This window comes from Leuciscus leuciscus (genome assembly GCF_965113295.1).
Source record: "Leuciscus leuciscus genome assembly, chromosome: 25".
Classification (NCBI taxonomy): domain Eukaryota; kingdom Metazoa; phylum Chordata; class Actinopteri; order Cypriniformes; family Leuciscidae; genus Leuciscus; species Leuciscus leuciscus.
This window is the reverse complement of record NC_138724.1, coordinates 1,922,744-1,946,700: the sequence shown is the minus strand read 5'-3', so window position 1 is coordinate 1,946,700 and position 23,957 is coordinate 1,922,744. Positions and strand designations below refer to the sequence as shown.

Here is a 23,957-nt window from a genome sequence, read left to right as displayed (position 1 = left end):
TATGATGATTCGTTAAGCTTTAGTTATGCTCACATGTGCGCTGTGGTGTGTGAGCCGAGAATGTGATGCAGATATGAGCAGTAGTTTGGGGGGGGTGTGTGTGTGTGTGTGTGTGTGTGTGAGACTGATGCTGTTGTATGTGTTGCAGGTTGGCGGCTCTCCGTAACTGACGGCGTTCACAGATCCTGCTGGAGGACTTTATCAATGGCTGATTTTTATAACACACACACACACACACACACACACACACACACTGTATGATGAACACGAGCACTGTCTCTCCTCCGGCTCTTTATTCTCCTGTCTCTCCGGCAGCAAACGGACTGTTTCCCTCTTTCTCCTGGGCCGGTGCGACCCGGATCTGTGTTTCTGCTGTCGTCTGTCGGGAACTGCTGGCTTTCACCGAGTTAGATTCGCATATTTATTTAAACCTGATATGCTATAGGATTATTGCTCATAACATGTTATTTTCTCATGCCTTACGTACTGTAGGTGCTTCTTGCGTTCAGTGCCTCGGTCACACACACACACACACACACACACACACACTCTCTATCGTTCTGGATCACCTGTCTATAAGTCGCGGTGTGTTTCTTCTGGGTTATTTCTGTTTCTCATCATGTCAATAAAGTCATCTTACATCAGAGCTGGATGTTATTCGGCATGTTCCAGTGCCATCGGTGAATAACATCTGCCCAATCCTGATGTGAGACTCCCTCTGATCTGGATGAGTCTGATCATCACACTGTCCCGAGGGATGAGCTGAGGAAGATATGACATGAAGAGCGTTTACTCCTGTAGTTATTCATGCGGTGACTCTGTCAGGAGTGTGTTCTCCAGCTCACACACATATGCTTTATTACCGTTACTGTATGTTTCAGTGAATGCAAATGCATAATAAACTTTATGATCTTTCTTGTCTGAATGTCTGCGTGTGTTTTTCGGGATTATTTGATGAGCACTGAGTTTTAGAGAACGGGCTTTTTGTAACTACTGTCACTTGTGATTAGCGTGTCCTTGCTGGATAAAAGCCCAATCTTTTCAACGGCAGTGTATATAATCTGTTCTACACATATGAATAATCAGGTATAATTATGCAGTGACTTGTTGATTACAGACAGGTGGCGTCATTTCCACCTCTAGGATAATTAGAAAGAGCGATTTACTAACATGTCAACAATAATGATGTGTTTACACAATAATATGACACATGAGTGTTGGAAGACTTCAATAACATGTACAAATTAAATAATCAGTCCAAATAATCCATGCAATGAGTATTTCTGTAGTATTCAGGAGTCTCAGCGCACTTTCACAACCCCAGGAGATTAATATGCTAGCATTCCGGCTTGTTTGTGAGGTTAGTCCGCGGTCGGCTTCCGTAGGCTCACGAGCCGGGGTGTTTCCGTGTTTCCCGAGGAGTTTTACTGGGAGGAGAAGTATTCCCAGTTTCCCTGGTTTATTCCTGCAGGAGGCGCTGCTCTGCTCAGAAAGCCCACTCCTCCTCAACTCTTATACACATGAGCTAGGGCATTTATTCTTCACCGGAGACATTTGTGTTGTGAAACTATAATTGTTTAAAAGTGCCCTTTTCAAGGACTGGCACCTGATCCATAAATGCAAATCCGCTTCTGCGGTCTCTCTGAAATAATCAAACAAAACGCCTCGAAATGGAATCACAAGCCACTGTGATTGGTCCATCCTCGTAGCGTTGAATAAAAAAACGCGTGTCACGTGACCAACACCGCATCTGAGCCGTTTCATCTATGGTCTGGATAATATTTTATACTTGAATAGTGACGTTAACAAACGTTAATAGATGCTGGATTTGATATAAGAAGTGAAGAGTAAAAAAAATAAAATTATTGCGTAACCTCATCGTAAATGACTAATCAGAGACGGCTCCGCGCCACTAAACCCCGCCCACTTTCCGGCCGTTTGTAGCTCTTCCGCTAAACGCCTTTTTCTGAAGGGAGTCGCCCGTAGTAACCGCTCGAGCTGATCAGACCGGATTCACCAGCAGAGATGACGAGAGCAAAATAACGCGACACAGAACAGTAAACATGACGAGATCATCCTCAGGATTGAGAAATAATAATAATCCCCAAACACGGACATAACATCTGTGAGGCGCTCGTGCTGCAAGTGAGTTCCGGTGTCAGCCGTCATGAGATGATTGTGAAGCGGAACTGTACGATCGTGACCAGATCTGTGAGGATTTAAAGATGTTGTCTGAGGAGAGATATTTACTGAGGATCATATGAGAGGCTTTCTGCGGTGTGTTTGGGTCTCGGTGATGGTGGAGACATGAAGACAGTGCTCGTGTTGAGCTGCCTGTTGTTAATCGCTCAAGCAGAAGATCCAGATCAGGAGCAGAAACCGCTTCAGTACCTTCACATCGGAGACGGCTCCTCGCAGGAGTTCGAGTTTCCCCAGAACACGCGCGGCGTGATCGTGATCTCCAGCGGGTACCGCAGCTCCGGGGGCCGGAAGGGTCGCGAGAGCCTGAAGCAGACGGTTCGGGTGAGGTCTCTGGACCCGGACGTGATCTCTGTGCTCAACGTGACGGACGGCGGGCGAGCGGGAGCCGCGAACAGCTACGTGATTAGCATCCGCTCCGGGATTCCTGGAACGGCTCCGCTGCTCATTCAGCTGCTGGACCTGGACCGCGACTCAGCGCCGGTGCTCATCGAGGAGCGCAGCGATTACTCCATCAGGGTGGCGGCGGGCGAGGATGACCCGGCGGCCCGGCTCCTGGAGTCCGGTGGGCTGTCGCACTTCTCCGAGAACCCCATCCTGTTCGCGCTGCTGCCGCTCATCTTCGTCAACAAGTGCGCGTTTGGCTGCAAGGTGGAGGTGGAGATTCTGCTAGCGCTGCTGAAGAGGCCGGTGCCGCTGCTGCTAGGGGTCGTGGGACAGTTCCTCATCATGCCGCTGTACGGGTACGGCCTGTCCCGGTTAGCCGCGCTACCCAAGGCGCTATCGCTAGGCCTGGTGATCACCTGCTCGGCGCCGGGCGGAGGCGGCGGGTACCTGTACAGCCTGCTGCTAGGCGGAGACGTCACTTTAGCCATTAGCATGACGCTCGTGTCCACCGTGGTCGCCACCGCTGCCATGCCGCTGTCCTCGGCGTTCTACGGCTGGCTGCTAGGCGTCCACGCCGCGCTCCACGTGCCCTTCGTCAAGATCCTCGGCACGCTGCTCTTCATCGCCATCCCCATCTCGCTGGGCATGCTAGTGAAGCTGCGTCTGCCCGCCGTCACCCGCGTGCTGCTCACGCTCATCCGCCCCTTCAGCTTCGTGCTAATCGTGGGCGGGATCTTCATGGCCTACCAGATGGGCTCGTCGATCCTGGCGCACGTGCGCGCGCCTGTTGTAGCGGCGGGCGTGACGGTGCCGGTGTTCGGGCTGCTGCTGGGGCTGGCGATGGCACGGCTGGCGGGGCTAGCGGCGCCGCAGCGCAGGACAGTTAGCATCGAGGTGGGCGTGCAGAACAGTCTCCTGGCGCTGGCCGTCATGCAGCTGTCGTTCCAGCGGGCGGAGGCGGACTACGCCTCGCAGGCGCCGTTCCTCGTAGCGCTCAGCAGCACGACGGAGATGCTCCTGCTAGTGCTAGCTCACGCCGCGCACCGACGCCTGTGCCTAACGCCCGCCTCACGCACCCCCGCCTGACCGCCGGCTACGACTGCCACGCACCACTGCCAGACGCGGCTCTCAACCAAAGGCCTTCTCCTTACTTTCAGCCTTTTGTAATCAGATTTTAATCTTACGTGCATTATGATGATGACAGTGTTTATGGAAGATAAACCAGATATTTTTCTAAGTAATTCTGCTGTTTGTTATTTTGTAATTCAGATGGCTTGTTTGTACCCTGTTTACAGAAGATGTTGCTGTTAATTGTTGATGCGCAATGATGATTAAATGCTTTTTGACAAGACGGACCGGTGTCTTTGGGTATGAGTTACATCTGACTCTCAGTCACACATGCAGAATATTCACTTACACTTTATTTGGTAACACTTTATTTTACAGTGTCCTGTTACATATGTTACATAGAAATAACAGGAAATGATGCAGAATTACATGCAACTAACCCTCAACCAAACCCTAACCCTATAGTAAGTACATGTAGTTGCTTATTATTACTCAGTACTTAAATATATAATTACACTAACAATGACACCTTAAAAGTGTAACACTTTATTTTAAGGTGTCCGTGTTACAGTTACAGTTATGCATTTAAGTACTGTGTAATACTAATTAACTAGCCTATTGTTATTATAATAATGAACTAAATGTAGTTAATGTCAGGGTTAGGATTAATTGGATGTAATTAGGCATAATGTACAGTTATTACTACAGTAACTACATGTAACGTGTAACAAGGACACTTTAAAAGTGTTATCAAATATTCCATATTCCTTCACCTTTCTAACATGTATCATATTATGCTGTCTTTATGAAGTGTTTTATATGAACATTAAAACACTGTGCCTGTTCACCCTCGTCATGAGTTCTGCACACACTCTTATCCAGCCGTCTGGGTTTGTACGGTGTAACACGTGTTACTCAGGTGTTCGTTACACTTTATTTTAAGGTGTCATTGTTACAATGTAATTATATATTTAATATTAATGAACTACATGTATTTACTATAGGGTTAGGGTAGGGTTAGGGTTTGGTTGAGGGTTAGTTGCATGTAATTATGCATGATTTACTGTTATTACTATGGTAAGTATATGTAACAAGGACACTGTAAAATAAAGTGTTACTCAGGTGTTACCAACGACTTTGAGATTCAGTCTCGCATTAGCAGAAAATCAAGACTAACGCCTTCCTTTAAAGGAGTAGTTCACAGCCATTATCTACTCATCTTCATGTGCTGTTCTTTCTTCTGCACAACAGAAATCATGATGTGTTTGTCCACACAGTGAAAGTCAATGGGGTCCAAAGTGTCAAGGGTTGGGTATCGATTGGGGTTTAATGGATTATTGTCCTTTTGCTTTAGCTTGAAACTGATTGACTTTGGACAACATGTCCATGCTCAACAGGAGGAAGATCACACTGTGTCTGGAGTGAGTGTTGATGATGAACTCTGACCTTTACTCCAGTGGTCTTTGCTCTTTCCTCCTGCAGTCGAGTGATATCAGGTTTTCTGTTGATCTGATTCCAGGATTTCACCATCAGTTGTTTGTTCCTAACGCAGTGTCGCAAACATCTCAGTTTCAGTGCTCTCCTGACTGCTTAATCTGACAGGAGAACGACTTACAGGAATAACAGCATTACATGTGTGTGAAACTTCAACAAACTCTGTTTAATTTAATCAGATTATGTTCTTAGATAAACAAGGGTAGATCACACTAACGCCACAAGGGTAGATCACACTAACGCCACAAGGGTAGATCACACTAACACCACAGGGGTAGATCACACTAACACCACAGGGGTACATCACACTAACGCCACAAGGGTAGATCACACTAACGCCACACGGGTAACACAAAAACATCCATTATGAGATGAAGACAATAATGCACATGAATATTTCATCAGGATTGGGTCTGAATGTAAAACACCGGTTGCATAAACCACTAAGAACAATCTTACAAGTTGGTCATCCAGTTTCTTTCATTACATTAACATATATTGGTCTGATCTGACACATGAGGTTTGATCACCCGGACTCACTGCTCACACTAGACACTGGCTTTACTCACTGATTGGTCTCTACTCTCTTGATTGATTTGTAATATGTGACCCTGGATCACGTCACCAGTCTCGAGTCACACGGGTTCATCTGTGGCAATACCCAACTATACATTGTATGGGTCAAAATTATAGATTTTTCTTTTATGCCAAAAATCATTAGGATATTAAGTAAAGATCATGTTCCATGAAGACATTTTGTAAATTTCCTACCGTGAATATATTAAACGTATTTGTGTGAGTGAGTGCCGCACAATCGCCAACATAAATGCACAACTTTAAAGGAGATTTTCTCTATGTTTAGATTTTTTTTACACCCTCAGATTCCAGATTTTCAAATTTGTATCTCGGCTATCTTATATATTTGTATATTGTCCTATCCTAACAAACCATACGCCAATGCAAAGCTTATTTATTCAGCTCTCAGATTATGTATAAATCTCAATTTCATAAAATGTACCCATGTGACTGGTTTTGTCGTCCAGGGTCACATATGAGAAATCATGTTTATTGTATAAAATCTAAATAAAACTGAACACCTAAATATTGCAATAAATAGAGGTCAGCACAACAGCCTCTTAAACGTCTACAAACTCTCGAGTCTCAGTTCAGCTCCATAAGGCCATCAGTAAACCAGTATCCTTCAGAAAGCTCTCATCAATATAGTGGATAAATAAAATAATGTTAAGTACAAATAAAGAATCAAAGTCTACTTGCACTGGATGTGCTGGTTTCGGCCTCATTATGACCTCATTATGACCTCATCATGAACTCATTATGACCTCGTCATGACCTCATCTCCTAAATCAAACACCTGTGATTCACAGCTACCTGTTAATGCACTCTCCTGTATGTAAAGTAGGCTTGTGGACAGGTGTGTGTGAGTAAAGGAGAAACACACAGTTCCTTCAATGACCTTATATGGATATATCACTTCTTTAGCAGAAACAATGCATGACTCATCACAAATGTATTGAGGTAAAAAGTACATTTACTTTATTCAAAAATATAGTCAAGTAGAGAGTAAAAGTTGCTAATATATTTGATACTCAGTAAAACAACAAAGTAGCCAAAAAGATACTTAAATACAGTAACTAATTTACATTTTACTCCAGTACTTTACACCACTGCTATTATCTAACTCATTGCCTGATTCGCCATTTTAGAAAAAAGCCAAAATGATAGACATTAATAATGATAAAATAACGATTATTGTACATAACAGGAGGTGAAACATGTTTGGCTTCACGGAGAGACTTCCACGCAAACTGCATTAACTCATGTAAGGACAGGAGCTGCGGATGCTTGTATTGTGGCACGTCTTTCTGTCATTGGTGTGACGCTCGCTCTGCGGCATCTGTGATTGGCGGACGACAGAGGCGCCCATAACGATTGGCTGCTGCCGGTTGACTCGGAACCAATGAAAACACTCTTCCGGTCTCTCGCAGCCAGTGAGCGCCGTGACGTGTAGCGCGCGGGATTGTTGTGCAGATCTGCATGAGGAACATGTGTGTGTGTGTGTTTGTTTTATATGTGTAGTTTAATTCCGCACGGATCGATCTGGTAGAGTGTGTTAATCTCAGGTAACGTTAGAGTGTGTTAATCTCAGGTAACGGAGTGTGTTTGTCAGCATGTTCAGCAGCGCGGATCACTCCACACACTCCTCCGCTATCACGGCTCTGCTCGGTGAGACACAACTCTACCACACACACACACACACACACACACACACACACACACACACACACACACACACACACACACACACACTCACACACTCCACACACCCCTTCCGGACACACAACAACATCATTCTCACAGTTATGACACACAATGTCCACATTATGACATAGAAAGTCAGATTTATCTGGTGAAATGTCGAAAATATGATATGTTGAGTCATAATTTCTACATTAAAAAGTGAACCTATGACTGACATAGTCATATTTACTAGACGAAAAGTCAAAATTATGATATTATTGGATTAAAAACTATGACCTGCAGCCATTTTTGTGGATGGAAGTTGAAAATATGACATACTAAATCTAAATTATGACACACTAAGTAATAAGACATATTTATGCGATGAAAAGATGAAGAAGTCATAATTATGAGATTAAAAGTTGAAATTGACAAAGTCAGAATTGAGAGTCAGAATTTCGACTTTTTATCTCATAATTTGGTTTTAATCTCATTTTTATGTCATAATTACGTTTTTTTTCCTCATGTGGCGGAAATGAGCTTTCAGATATTCCTGTATTTATAAACACACTGACACACATGTAGTACATCATCATCATCATCATCATCATCATCATCTGTTTCTCGTTAATCTGCCACTGCTTTCAGAGACGCAGTGAGTGAATATGAAGTGTTTGTGTGTTTGTGTAGCATCCAGATCTCTGAAGAGACGCAGAGATGATGATGAGGAGCGGCTCCAGGAATCCAGTGTGAATCTGCTGATGAGAAACCAGAACACAACACAACTACTACTGGAGATCACAGTGAGTCCGAGTACACAACTCCGACACACAACACAGACACACAACACACAACTACTACTGGAGATCACTGTGAGTCCGAGTACACAACACCGACACACAACACACAACTACTACTGGAGATCACTGTGAGTCCGAGTACACAACACCGACACACAACACACAACTACTACTGGAGATCACTGTGAGTCCGAGTACACAACACCGACACACAACACCGACACACAACACACAAGTACTACTGGAGATCACTGTGAGTCTGAGTACACAACACCGACACACAACACCGACACACATCATCACAACTACTACTGGAGATCACAGTGAGTCCGAGGACACAACACAGGCACACATCATCACAACTACTACTGGAGATCACAGTGAGTCCGAGGACACAACACAGGCACACATCATCACAACTGCTACTGGAGATCACAGTGAGTCCGAGGACACAACACCGACACACAACACACAACTACTACTGGAGATCACAGTGAGTCCGAGGACACAACACAGGCACACAACACCGACACTCAACATCACAACTGCTACTGGAGATCACAGTGAGTCTGAGTACACAACACAGGCACACATCATCACAACTACTACTGGAGATCACAGTGAGTCCGAGGACACAACACAGGCACACATCATCACAACTGCTACTGGAGATCACAGTGAGTCCGAGGACACAACACCGACACACAACACACAACTACTACTGGAGATCACAGTGAGTCCGAGGACACAACACAGGCACACAACACCGACACTCAACATCACAACTGCTACTGGAGATCACAGTGAGTCCGAGTACACAACACAGGCACACATCATCACAACTACTACTGGAGATCACAGTGAGTCCGAGGACACAACACAGGCACACATCATCACAACTACTACTGGAGATCACAGTGAGTCCGAGGACACAACACAGGCACACAACACCGACACTCAACATCACAACTGCTACTGGAGATCACAGTGAGTCCGAGGACACAACACAGGCACACATCATCACAACTACTACTGGAGATCACAGTGAGTCCGAGGACACAACACAGGCACACATCATCACAACTGCTACTGGAGATCACAGTGAGTCCGAGTACACAACACAGGCACACATCATCACAACTGCTACTGGAGATCACAGTGAGTCCGAGTACTAGGGGTGTAAATCGGAGCCTACATGACGATTCGATACGATACCGATTTCTTAAGCCAACGATTCGATTATTTTCGATACTTCAGAATTCCCCGCGATACGATTCGATTCGATTCGATACGATTCAATACTCGATTTTTACATGATATCTATTAAGTTTCAAATAAATCAACAAAAATAATATATAATTTGCCTTTTATTGAGTATACAGAATACAATTGCATGTCACAAAGAAATTGTTTTTCCACCTCCACAAATTAATGTTGTTCATTATGTCGCCTTGTTGAGGTAAATTGTAGTTTTCCTTGCTTTACCCCGGTCTTAAAGTAAAAAAGATGACTGTGAAAAATAGTAGGATTAAATTAAATACATTTATGGTGAGATTACTACAATTTATTTAATTAAACTCATTTATGGTGAAATTACTACATTTTCATGTCAATCTGTGTTCATTTTGACCACAAAACATGCGCTGTCACTTTAATTCAGCGCGTGCAGCACAGCAGAAATAGACTCGGTGTGGAAACGATCTCTGCACTGCTGTATACGCACCGCAACTGGAACGGATAAACGGACCGCAACCGCGTGCAGTGTGAAAGCTCTGACCTGTTAACATGGGTACTGAAAACAATACGCACCGCATACGCACTGCAAACGGAGTATGTGTGAAACGGGCGCAATCAGACAAACGGCAACATCTCTTACCACTGCTCCATCTGTTTTCCTGAAGCCAAAATACATCCACACCCATGACGTGACGCCGACTGGAGTGTGTAACATTTCACTGTTAAGAGAGGTGGGGGTCTAGCTGCTCTTTTTAAAGATATCTATCAATGTAAGCAAATATCATTTGGGAATTACCCGTCTTTCGAACATCTGGGTATTGTGTTAAAAGGTGCTCCTCGCATTTTACTTATCATTATTTACAGGCCTCCAAAATACTCTCCAGCCTTTGCTGAGGACTTTACAGAACTGTTATCAACAATTACCTCAGAGTTTGACTGTTTTGCCATTGCTGGAGATTTTAACATTCACATAGATAATGCAGAAAACAATATGGCCAAAGAAATCAAAACTGTTTTAAAAACTTTTGATCTGACTCAGCATGTACATGGACCCACACACAATCATGGACACACTCTAGATTTACTTATCAGTAAGGGTCTAAACATTTCATCGATTTTTATTAAGGATGTAGCACTGTCTGATCATTTCTGTATTTTCTTTGATATATTGATCTCTCCTGCCACTGAAGCTAGATCTGTGTCTGTCAAGAAGAGATGCTTAAATGAGAACACTAGTGTACTATTTATGAAGGCTATATCCTTAACACCAAGCATATCTGCTGACTCTGTTGATTTTCTCCTTGATTCTTTTAACTCAAAAGTTAAAAATATAATTGATGATATTGCTCCTGTGAAAGTCAGGAAGAAGAGTGGCAGACAAAAAGCACCTTGGAGAAACTCAACAGCAGTGCAACATATGAAAAGACAATGCAGAAAAGCAGAGCGCATGTGGCGGAAGACAAAACTTGTAGTCCATAATAACATCTACAAAGACAGCCTGCATGCTTTCAATATGGAACTAGGCAAAGCTAGACATACTTTCTTCTCAAATATTATAAACAGCAATTTAAACAACACACGCACTCTTTTTGCTACTGTAGAGAGACTGACAAACCCCCCAAGCCAGATTCCCAGTGAAATGCTCTCAGACAACAAGTGCAGTGAGTTTGCTTCCTTCTTCTCTGACAAAATCAATAATATCAGAAAGGTGATCAGCACATCCTTGAGTTGTGCTGGGGTCAGACAGATCAGACCACCTGAGAAAGTAGTTACTATGTCTGACTTCAAAGAAATTGATGGCAAAATTTTGGTAGAAACCGTACAACACCTTAAAACATCAACATGCGCTCTTGACACACTTCCCACATCTTTCTTCAAAATTGTGCTAAACAGTTTAGAAGCAGATCTTCTAGAAGTGGTAAATGCCTCACTTCTCTCTGGGAGTTTTCCAAACTCCCTGAAAACTGCAGTTGTCAAGCCCCTCCTGAAAAAGAGCAATCTGGATAAGACCATATTAAGCAACTATAGACCGATCTCAAATCTTCCTTTCATAGGCAAGATCATTGAAAAAGTTGTCTTCAATCAGCTGAACAAATTCTTAAGCTCGAATGGATACTTTGACAATTTTCAATCTGGTTTCCGACCGCATCACAGCACAGAGACAGCGCTCATAAAGATAATAAACGATATTCGCTTAAATACTGATTCAGGCAAATTATCAGTGCTGGTACTACTCGACCTCAGTGCTGCATTTGACACTGTCGATCACAACATACTTCTTGACAGGCTGGAAAACTGGGTGGGGCTTTCTGGGATAGTCCTAAAATGGTTCAGGTCATACTTAGATGGGAGAGGTTATTATGTGAGTATAGGAGACCATAAGTCTGAGTGGACATCCATGACATGCGGAGTCCCTCAAGGCTCAATTCTTGCGCCACTCCTGTTCAACCTGTATATGCTCCCAATGAGCCAAATAATGAGAAAGAACCAAATAGCTTACCACAGCTATGCAGACGACACACAGCTGTACTGTAATTACCCTATCGCCTAATGATTACAGCCCCATTGACTCCCTGTGCCGATGCATTGATGAAGTCAACAGTTGGATGTGTCAAAACTTTCTTCAATTAAACAAAGACAAAACTGAAGTTATTGCGTTTGGAAACAAAGATGAAGTTCTCAAAGTGAACGCATACCTTCACTCTAGGGGTCAAACAACTAAACATCAAGTCAGGAATCTTGGTGTGACACTAGAGTCAGACCTTAGTTTCAGTAGTCATGTCAAAGCAATAACTAAATCAGCATACTATCATCTGAAAAATATTGCAAGAATTAGATGCTTTGTTTCCAGACAAGACTTAGAGAAACTTGTGCATGCTTTCATCACCAGCAGGGTGGATTATTGTAATGGACTCCTCACTGGCCTTCCCAAAAAGACCATAAGACAGTTGCAGCTCATACAGAACGCTGCCGCCAGGATTCTGAGCAGAACCAGAAAATATGAACATATCACACCAGTCCTCAGGTCTTTACACTGGCTCCCAGTTAGATTTAGGATTGATTTTAAAGTATTATTACTGGTATATAAATCATTCGATGGCCTAGGACCTCAATACATTGCAGATATGCTCACTGAATATAAACCCAACAGATCACTCAGATCATTAGGATCATATCAGCTAGAAATACCAAGGGTTCACTCTAAGCATGGTGAGTCTGCTTTTAGCTATTATGCTGGAACCAGCTTCCAGAAGAGATCAGATGTGCTCCTACAGTGGTCACATTCAAATCCAGACTCAAAACACTTCTGTTTAGCTGTGCATTTACTGAATGAGCACTGTGCCGCTGTTCGTCCGACTGTTTGTACTGTACTGTATTTTACTCTATTTTTCTAAACTGTTTTAATTATTCTTATTTCTTTTAATTATTTTAATTTCTCCTATGTCAGCAGGGCATTTAGCCCGAAACTGTAAATGCCCACTCAGAAGGTGATAATGTGAAAGTGATTAATGTGGGTTTGAAAGTAGAACAGTATTTAAATGACGATATTAAAGTTTTCGTCTGAGAAAGAATGTGAACGCAGTGCTAAAGTGCTAAAGAAAGTGAAAACAACGTGTGAGTAAATGAGGGAGAAAAGAAAGTTAAAGGAAAGTTGATAGATGGAAGTCGTAAGAAGATTGAAGGTTAAAAGAAGGTTGAAAGATTTAAGTCTTAAGGGAATCCTTTGAAAGAAAGATCTATAATAAATATTCTTTTTTATTTTTTAAAAGTACTGTATTTTATTTTATTTTTCTAAACTGTTTTAATTATTCTTATTTCTTTTCATTATTTTAATTTCTTCTATGTAAAGCACTTTGAATTGCCATTGTGTATGAAATGTGCTATATAAATAAACTTGCCTTGCCTTGCCTTGCCTTGTCATTGCCAGCTCGCTCTGAGGGATCCATCGCTCTTGAAAGTCAGACTCAACAATGTGTGTGAACATTGATAGACTGTGAAACGTAAGTAACGCGTGTGAAGCGTGTGAAGTAGAAGACAATAATGAGGTTAGCGCCACCCGCAGCTTATTGGTTGTACGCATTTTTCGGAGCAGATCGCTGAAAATAGACAGGCGGCAAAATAAACACATGAATCGATACTCTTGCGGACGCATAGATGCATCGATACGAATCGATTAATATTTACACCCCTACCGAGTACACAACTCCGACACACAACACCAACACACAACACACAACTGCTACTGGAGATCACAGTGAGTCAGAGTACACAACTCCGACACACAACACCAACACACAACATCACAACTACTACTGGAGATCACAGTGAGTCCGAGTACACAACACCGACACACAACACCGACACACAACACCAACACACAACTACTACTGGAGATCACAGTGAGTCCGAGTACACAACACCGACACAACACCAACACACAACTACTACTGGAGATCACAGTGAGTCCGATTACACAACACCGACACACAACACAGGCACACATCATCACAACTGCTACTGGAGATCACAGTGAGTCCGAGTACACAACTCCGACACACAACACACAACTGCTACTGGAGATCACAGTGAGTCAGAGTACATAACTCCGACACACAACACCAACACACAACATCACAACTACTACTGGAGATCACAGTGAGTCCGAGTACACAACTCCGACACACAACACCAACACACAACATCACAACTACTACTGGAGATCACAGTGAGTCCGAGTACACAACACCGACACACAACACCAACACACAACTGCTACTGGAGATCACAGTGAGTCCGAGTACACAACTCCGACACACAACACACAACTACTACTGGAGATCACAGTGAGTCTGAGTACACAACACCGACACACAACACCAACACACAACTACTACTGGAGATCACAGTGAGTCCGAGTACACAACACCGACACACAACACCAATACACAACTACTACTGGAGATCACAGTGAGTCCGAGTACACAACACCGACACACAACACCAATACACAACTACTACTGGAGATCACAGTGAGTCCGAGTACACAACTCCGACACACAACACCAACACACAACACACAACTGCTACTGGAGATCACAGTGAGTCAAGAGTACACAACTCCGACACACAACACCAACACACAACATCACAACTACTACTGGAGATCACAGTGAGTCCGAGTACACAACTCCGACACACAACACCAACACACAACATCACAACTACTACTGGAGATCACAGTGAGTCCGAGTACACAACTCCGACACACAACACCAACACACAACTGCTACTGGAGATCACAGTGAGTCCGAGTACACAACACCGACACACAACACCAACACACAACACACAACTACTACTGGAGATCAGAGTGAGTCTGAGTACACAACTCCGACACACAACACCGACACACAGACACACAACTGCTACTGGAGATCACAGTGAGTCCGATTACACAACACAGGCACACAACACAGGCACACAACACTGACACACAACACTGACACACAACATCACAACTGCTACTGGAGATCACAGTGAGTCCGAGTACACAACTCCGACACACAACACCGACACACAACATCACAACTACTACTGGAGATCACAGTGAGTCCGAGTACACAACACCGACACACAACATCACAACTACTACTGGAGATCACAGTGAGTCCGAGTACACAACACCGACACACAACACCAACACACAACTACTACTGGAGATCACAGTGAGTCCGAGTACACAACTCCGACACACAACATCACAACTACTACTGGAGATCACAGTGAGTCCGAGTACACAACACCGACACACAACACCGACACACAACACACAACTGCTACTGGAGATCACAGTGAGTCTGAGTACACAACACAGACACACAATACCAACACACAACATCACAACTGCTACTGGAGATCACAGTGAGTCCGAGTACACAACACAGACACACAACACCAACACACAACTACTACTGGAGATCACAGTGAGTCCGAGTACACAACACAGACACACAACACCAACACACAACTACTACTGGAGATCACAGTGAGTCCGAGTACACAACACAGACACACAATACCAACACACAACATCACAACTGCTACTGGAGATCACAGTGAGTCCGAGTACACAACACAGGTACACAACACAGACACACAACACCAACACACAACTACTACTGGAGATCACAGTGAGTCCGAGTACACAACACAGACACACAACACCAACACACAACTACTACTGGAGATCACAGTGAGTCCGAGTACACAACACCGACACACAACAACACAACTGCTACTGGAGATCACAGTGAGTCCGAGTACACAACTCCGACACACAACACCGACACACAACATCACAACTACAACTGGAGATCACAGTGAGTCCGAGTACACAACACCGACACACAACACCAACACACAACACACAACTACTACTGGAGATCACAGTGAGTCCGATTACACAACACCGACACACAACACAGGCACACATCATCACAACTGCTACTGGAGATCACAGTGAGTCCGAGTACACAATTCCGACACACAACACCAACACACAACACACAACTGCTACTGGAGATCACAGTGAGTCAGAGTACACAACTCCGACACACAACACCAACACACAACATCACAACTGCTACTGGAGATCACAGTGAGTCCGAGTACACAACTCCGACACACAACACCAACACACAACATCACAACTACTACTGGAGATCACAGTGAGTCTGAGTACACAACACCGACACACAACACCAACACACAACTACTACTGGAGATCACAGTGAGTCCGAGTACACAACACCGACACACAACACCAATACACAACTACTACTGGAGATCACAGTGAGTCCGAGTACACAACACCGACACACAACACCAATACACAACTACTACTGGAGATCACAGTGAGTCCGATTACACAACACCGACACACAACACAGGCACACATCATCACAACTGCTACTGGAGATCACAGTGAGTCCGAGTACACAACTCCGACACACAACACCAACACACAACACACAACTGCTACTGGAGATCACAGTGAGTCCGAGTACACAACTCCGACACACAACACCAACACACAACACACAACTACTACTGGAGATCACAGTGAGTCTGAGTACACAACACCGACACACAACACCAACACACAACTACTACTGGAGATCACAGTGAGTCCGAGTACACAACACCGACACACAACACCAATACACAACTACTACTGGAGATCACAGTGAGTCCGAGTACACAACACCGACACACAACACCAATACACAACTACTACTGGAGATCACAGTGAGTCCGAGTACACAACTCCGACACACAACACCAACACACAACACACAACTGCTACTGGAGATCACAGTGAGTCAAGAGTACACAACTCCGACACACAACACCAACACACAACATCACAACTACTACTGGAGATCACAGTGAGTCCGAGTACACAACTCCGACACACAACACCAACACACAACATCACAACTACTACTGGAGATCACAGTGAGTCCGAGTACACAACACCGACACACAACACCAACACACAACTGCTACTGGAGATCACAGTGAGTCCGAGTACACAACACCGACACACAACACCAACACACAACACACAACTACTACTGGAGATCAGAGTGAGTCTGAGTACACAACTCCGACACACAACACCGACACACAGACACACAACTGCTACTGGAGATCACAGTGAGTCCGATTACACAACACAGGCACACAACACAGGCACACAACACTGACACACAACACTGACACACAACATCACAACTACTACTGGAGATCACAGTGAGTCCGAGTACACAACTCCGACACACAACACCGACACACAACATCACAACTACTACTGGAGATCACAGTGAGTCCGAGTACACAACACCGACACACAACATCACAACTACTACTGGAGATCACAGTGAGTCCGAGTACACAACACCGACACACAACACCAACACACAACTACTACTGGAGATCACAGTGAGTCCGAGTACACAACTCCGACACACAACATCACAACTACTACTGGAGATCACAGTGAGTCCGAGTACACAACACCGACACACAACACCGACACACAACACACAACTGCTACTGGAGATCACAGTGAGTCTGAGTACACAACACAGACACACAATACCAACACACAACATCACAACTGCTACTGGAGATCACAGTGAGTCCGAGTACACAACACAGACACACAACACCAACACACAACTACTACTGGAGATCACAGTGAGTCCGAGTACACAACACAGACACACAACACCAACACACAACTACTACTGGAGATCACAGTGAGTCCGAGTACACAACACAGACACACAATACCAACACACAACATCACAACTGCTACTGGAGATCACAGTGAGTCCGAGTACACAACACAGGTACACAACACAGACACACAACACCAACACACAACTACTACTGGAGATCACAGTGAGTCCGAGTACACAACACAGACACACAACACCAACACACAACTACTACTGGAGATCACAGTGAGTCCGAGTACACAACACCGACACACAACAACACAACTGCTACTGGAGATCACAGTGAGTCCGAGTACACAACACCGACACACAACATCACAACTACTACTGGAGATCACAGTGAGTCCGAGTACACAACACAGACACACAACACCAACACACAACTACTACTGGAGATCACAGTGAGTCCGAGGACACAACACCGACACACAACAACACAACTGCTACTGGAGATCACAGTGAGTCCGAGTACACCACACCGACACACAACACCGACACTCAACATCACAACTGCTACTGGAGATCACAGTGAGTCCGAGTACACAACAGCGGCACACAACACAGACACACAACACCAACACACAACACTGACACACAACATCACAACTGCTACTGGAGATCACAGTGAGTCCGAGTACACAACTCCGACACACAACACCGACACACAACATCACAACTACTACTGGAGATCACAGTGAGTCCGAGTACACAACACCGACACACAACTGCTACTGGAGATCACAGTGAGTCCGAGTACACAACACCAACACACAACACACAACTACTACTGGAGATCACAGTGAGTCCGAGTACACAACTCCGACACACAACACCGACACTCAACATCACAACTACTACTGGAGATCACAGTGAGTCCGAGTACACAACACCGACACACAACACACAACTGCTACTGGAGATCACAGTGAGTCCGAGTACACAACACAGACAAACAATACCAACACACAACACCAACACACAACATCACAACTGCTACTGGAGATCACAGTGAGTCCGAGTACACAACACAGACACACAACACCAACACACAACACACAACTGCTACTGGAGATCACAGTGAGTCCGAGTACACAACACAGACACACAACACCAACACACAACTACTACTGGAGATCACAGTGAGTCTGAGTACACAACACAGACACACAACACCAACACACAACTACTACTGGAGATCACAGTGAGTCCGAGTACACAACACAGACACACAATACCAACACACAACATCACAACTGCTACTGGAGATCACAGTGAGTCCGAGTACACAACACAGGTACACAACACAGACACACAACACCAACACACAACTACTACTGGAGATCACAGTGAGTCCGAGTACACAACACAGACACACAACACCAACACACAACTACTACTGGAGATCACAGTGAGTCCGAGTACACAACACCGACACACAACAACACAACTGCTACTGGAGATCACAGTGAGTCCGAGTACACAACACCGACACACAACATCACAACTACTACTGGAGATCACAGTGAGTCCGAGTACACAACACAGACACACAACACCAACACACAACTACTACTGGAGATCACAGTGAGTCCGAGGACACAACACCGACACACAACAACACAACTGCTACTGGAGATCACAGTGAGTCCGAGTACACCACACCGACACACAACACCGACACACAACACCGACACACAACATCACAACTGCTACTGGAGATCACAGTGAGTCCGAGTACACAACTCCGACACACAACACCGACACACAACATCACAACTACTACTGGAGATCACAGTGAGTCCGAGTACACAACACCGACACACAACTGCTACTGGAGATCACAGTGAGTCCGAGTACACAACACCAACACACAACACACAACTACTACTGGAGATCACAGTGAGTCCGAGTACACAACTCCGACACACAACACCGACACTCAACATCACAACTACTACTGGAGATCACAGTGAGTCCGAGTACACAACACCGACACACAACACACAACTGCTACTGGAGATCACAGTGAGTCCGAGTACACAACACAGACAAACAATACCAACACACAACACCAACACACAACATCACAACTGCTACTGGAGATCACAGTGAGTCCGAGTACACAACACAGACACACAACACCAACACACAACACACAACTGCTACTGGAGATCACAGTGAGTCCGAGTACACAACACAGACACACAACACCAACACACAACTACTACTGGAGATCACAGTGAGTCTGAGTACACAACACAGACACACAACACCAACACACAACTACTACTGGAGATCACAGTGAGTCCGAGTACACAACACAGACACACAATACCAACACACAACATCACAACTGCTACTGGAGATCACAGTGAGTCCGAGTACACAACACAGGTACACAACACAGACACACAACACCAACACACAACTACTACTGGAGATCACAGTGAGTCCGAGTACACAACACAGACACACAACACCAACACACAACTACTACTGGAGATCACAGTGAGTCCGAGTACACAACACCGACACACAACAACACAACTGCTACTGGAGATCACAGTGAGTCCGAGTACACAACACCGACACACAACATCACAACTACTACTGGAGATCACAGTGAGTCCGAGTACACAACACAGACACACAACACCAACACACAACTACTACTGGAGATCACAGTGAGTCCGAGGACACAACACCGACACACAACAACACAACTGCTACTGGAGATCACAATGAGTCCGAGTACACCACACCGACACACAACACCGACACACAACACCGACACACAACATCACAACTGCTACTGGAGATCACAGTGAGTCCGAGTACACAACAGAACAGCGGCACACAACACAGACACACAACACCAACACACAACACTGACACACAACATCACAACTGCTACTGGAGATCACAGTGAGTCCGAGTACACAACTCCGACACACAACACCGACACACAACATCACAACTACTACTGGAGATCACAGTGAGTCCGAGTACACAACACCGACACACAACTGCTACTGGAGATCACAGTGAGTCCGAGTACACAACACCAACACACAACACACAACTACTACTGGAGATCACAGTGAGTCCGAGTACACAACTCCGACACACAACACCGACACTCAACATCACAACTACTACTGGAGATCACAGTGAGTCCGAGTACACAACACCGACACACAACACACAACTGCTACTGGAGATCACAGTGAGTCCGAGTACACAACACAGACAAACAATACCAACACACAACACCAACACACAACATCACAACTGCTACTGGAGATCACAGTGAGTCCGAGTACACAACACAGACACACAACACCAACACACAACACACAACTGCTACTGGAGATCACAGTGAGTCCGAGTACACAACACAGACACACAACACCAACACACAACTACTACTGGAGATCACAGTGAGTCTGAGTACACAACACAGACACACAACACCAACACACAACTACTACTGGAGATCACAGTGAGTCCGAGTACACAACACAGACACACAATACCAACACACAACATCACAACTGCTACTGGAGATCACAGTGAGTCCGAGTACACAACACCGACACACAACACCGACACACAACATCACAACTGCTACTGGAGATCACAGTGAGTCCGAGTACACAACAGCGGCACACAACACCGACACACAACTACTACTGGAGATCACAGTGAGTCTGAGTACGCAACACAGACACACAACACAGACACACAACAGCGGCACACAACACTGACACACAACACCGACACAACACCGACACACAACATCACAACTGCTACTGGAGATCACAGTGAGTCCGAGTACACAACACCGACACACAACACCGACACACAACATCACAACTGCTACTGGAGATCACAGTGAGTCCGAGTACACAACAGCGGCACACAACACAGACACACAACACAGACACACAACCCGTCTTTAAACAGTAGTATTTTACAGTAGTAAAGTGAAAAGCATTGTGTGATTTCACGGATGGTGTATTGTGTGTTTGTCAGTCACATGGTCCGATCAGAGACCTCAGCTGTGACGGATATGAAGATCTGCAGTCGTCAGTTCTGGGTGAGACTCGTCCTGATACACACACTACCACTGAGGCCTCTGTAATCAGTGTGTGTCTGCTGATGTGAGTGCCTGTCCTGATGTTGTGTTGTGTTGTTGTCGATCAGCGGAGGAGTTGCGGAGCCGATCGGAGCAGACGCAGGTTCCAGTCGCACTGCTGGCCGTCACAGTTCTGTCTGGGAACATCCGGGATCTGCTCTCACACACACACGCGGACACACACCGTGTGCTACTGAACGCTGAACAGAGAGTGTGTTGCATGAAGGACTGACTTATACAAATGATTCAGATTCTGATGGATATATCCATACATGACGTGTGTGTGTGTTTCATCATTAGACTGACGTGTGTGCGTTGGTGAAGTCCGCTCGAGCGCTGATGTCTGCTGGGATATTCAGCCCTGAACTCTTCTGGCAGGAATACTGGAAGCTGCAGGCGAGTGTGTGTGTGTGTACAGGTTTGGTTATAGTTGTGACTGCCAAATCTCTTCATTTATATATTGAAATATTATATCAACCGACTCGTGAGGATGTTCTACTGGTCCTCACTGGTTATAAAGGCTGATAAATGGGCCGAAACATGTTCTGATGTAAGTCTAGTGTTTTCCTCGTGTTACTTGGATGAAAATATTACAAAATGGAATTACTTTTAATCAATTATTAATGTAACTGAGTTATCATAACATCACCACCACAATGAGAGATCACATGACATCCAAACACCAGTCGACTGGGGAACAGCTGTCCATCGCTGCATTAACGACTGCAGGCGAGCGCCGCTGTATCCCGAGGGAACTGTGATCCCAGATCATATCTTCTGGTAGCAAAATGATTTTGAGACAAATGCTTCCTTTAAGTTTCGTTGAGGGAGACGGGTTTAAGAACAGAAAACACATAGTGCTGTTAGTAACTTCACTCAGCACACTGTGTCTCTGCACCGTCTGTCAGCGTTTTCTCACTCGAGCATGTGGATATTAGTGTTCTTCTCAACGATAATGCTGACTCGAGTGTGTGTACGTTCTGTACGATAACTGTCTTCTTTATTACCGTTTTTTTCCGTTCGCGCTGCTTGAGCTTAAATGCTTTTGTTCTTTATATTTTAAACGACATTTAAATAAACGAATATTAGATTTTTATGAACCCGAATATTCGAATGCAATAATTTAGAAAAATGCCCATTCCTAGTTAGTTGCCAAGAGCACAGCAGCTCCAGACACACAATGACACTCAAACCCGGTGTTCCCCGGTGTTCCTCGGTGTTCCCCGGTGTTCCTCGGTGTTCCCCGGTGTTCCTCTGTGTTCCCCACGTGTTCCTCGGTGTTCCCCACGTGTTCCTCGGTGTTCCCCACGTGTTCCTCGGTGTTCCCCACGTGTTCCTCTGTGTTCCCCACGTGTTCCTCGGTGTTCCCCACGTGTTCCTCGGTGTTCCCCACGTGTTCCTCGGTGTTCCCCACGTGACCTCATTTTTAAGTCAGCCTGGTTGTTATTCATCAGTGGAGACATTTTTTTTTCAAAATTATCCAGTCCTTATATTTGGATAGTTAGCCGATGCTAGGCTAGCGCGAGTCAATGGTATATGTTAGCCAGCCATTAAAAACCGTTTTACCCACTCCACAGTGCACCAAACGCAAATCAATTATAACACTAGACTATCGATGCAAATGTCCGTTGAGAGAATAATGTTAGAAATCAAACTTACCTTTCATCTCAATGATCCCAAAGGAACTAGTTTCTCAGCAGCTGCGGAATTTTACTTTGCTCCGGTTAGTAATGCGGCAAAAAGTAAACACAGAACAGAAGCGCACTACAGTCGTTACATCCAGCTAATGTTAGCTAGCATTCCTCAGCGATATCAAAGTCGCGGCAGGTAAATACACTTGCGTCATGTGTGTACCGGCTCACTCGGTTGCCTAGGTAATCAATATCACTCCGCTGCTGCTGTAGACAAGGCTTATGATTACAGGGAACAAATGATAACTAATGCAATGTGATGAAAAGGTAAGTTTGATTTCTAACATTATTCTCTCAACGGACATATACATCGATAGTCTAGTGTTATAATTGATTTGCGTTTGGTGCACTGTGGAGTGGGTAAAACGGTTTTTAATGG

General features: G+C 44.8%; 3 protein-coding genes across 9 annotated transcripts in view; all 3 read left to right on the top strand.

Moving 5' to 3' along the window:
• Positions 1-919, top strand: part of chmp1a (charged multivesicular body protein 1A) — a 5,756-nt gene extending 4,837 nt beyond the window's left edge. For both annotated transcript variants that reach the window (XM_082159752.1, XM_082159753.1), the window contains exon 7: positions 149-919. In XM_082159752.1, coding sequence (XP_082015878.1) covers positions 149-170 — 22 coding nt within the window. In that variant the 3' untranslated portion in view covers positions 171-919. The remainder of the gene's footprint in view (positions 1-148) is intronic.
• Positions 920-1,945: 1,026 nt separating this feature from the next.
• On the top strand, positions 1,946-3,937 carry slc10a3 (solute carrier family 10 member 3). The gene has a single exon (XM_082159700.1). It carries the CDS (start codon positions 2,308-2,310, stop codon positions 3,670-3,672), a length of 1,365 nt encoding a protein of 454 aa, XP_082015826.1. The 5' UTR covers positions 1,946-2,307; the 3' UTR covers positions 3,673-3,937.
• A 3,201-nt stretch (positions 3,938-7,138) lies between these two features.
• The window catches only part of fanca (FA complementation group A), a 76,869-nt gene continuing 60,050 nt past the window's right edge, over positions 7,139-23,957 (top strand). For 4 of the 6 annotated variants that reach the window (XM_082159632.1, XM_082159635.1, XM_082159634.1 and 1 more), the window contains exons 1-6: positions 7,139-7,289; positions 7,337-7,392; positions 8,098-8,210; positions 21,785-21,848; positions 21,956-22,098; positions 22,188-22,283. In XM_082159632.1, the coding sequence (XP_082015758.1) occupies positions 7,338-7,392; positions 8,098-8,210; positions 21,785-21,848; positions 21,956-22,098; positions 22,188-22,283 (471 nt within the window). In that variant the 5' untranslated portion in view covers positions 7,139-7,289; position 7,337. Of the gene's footprint in view, positions 7,393-8,097; positions 8,211-21,784; positions 21,849-21,955; positions 22,099-22,187; positions 22,284-23,957 lie in introns of all 6 variants that reach the window. The other 2 variants (XM_082159633.1, XM_082159636.1) reach the window with 2 other exon arrangements.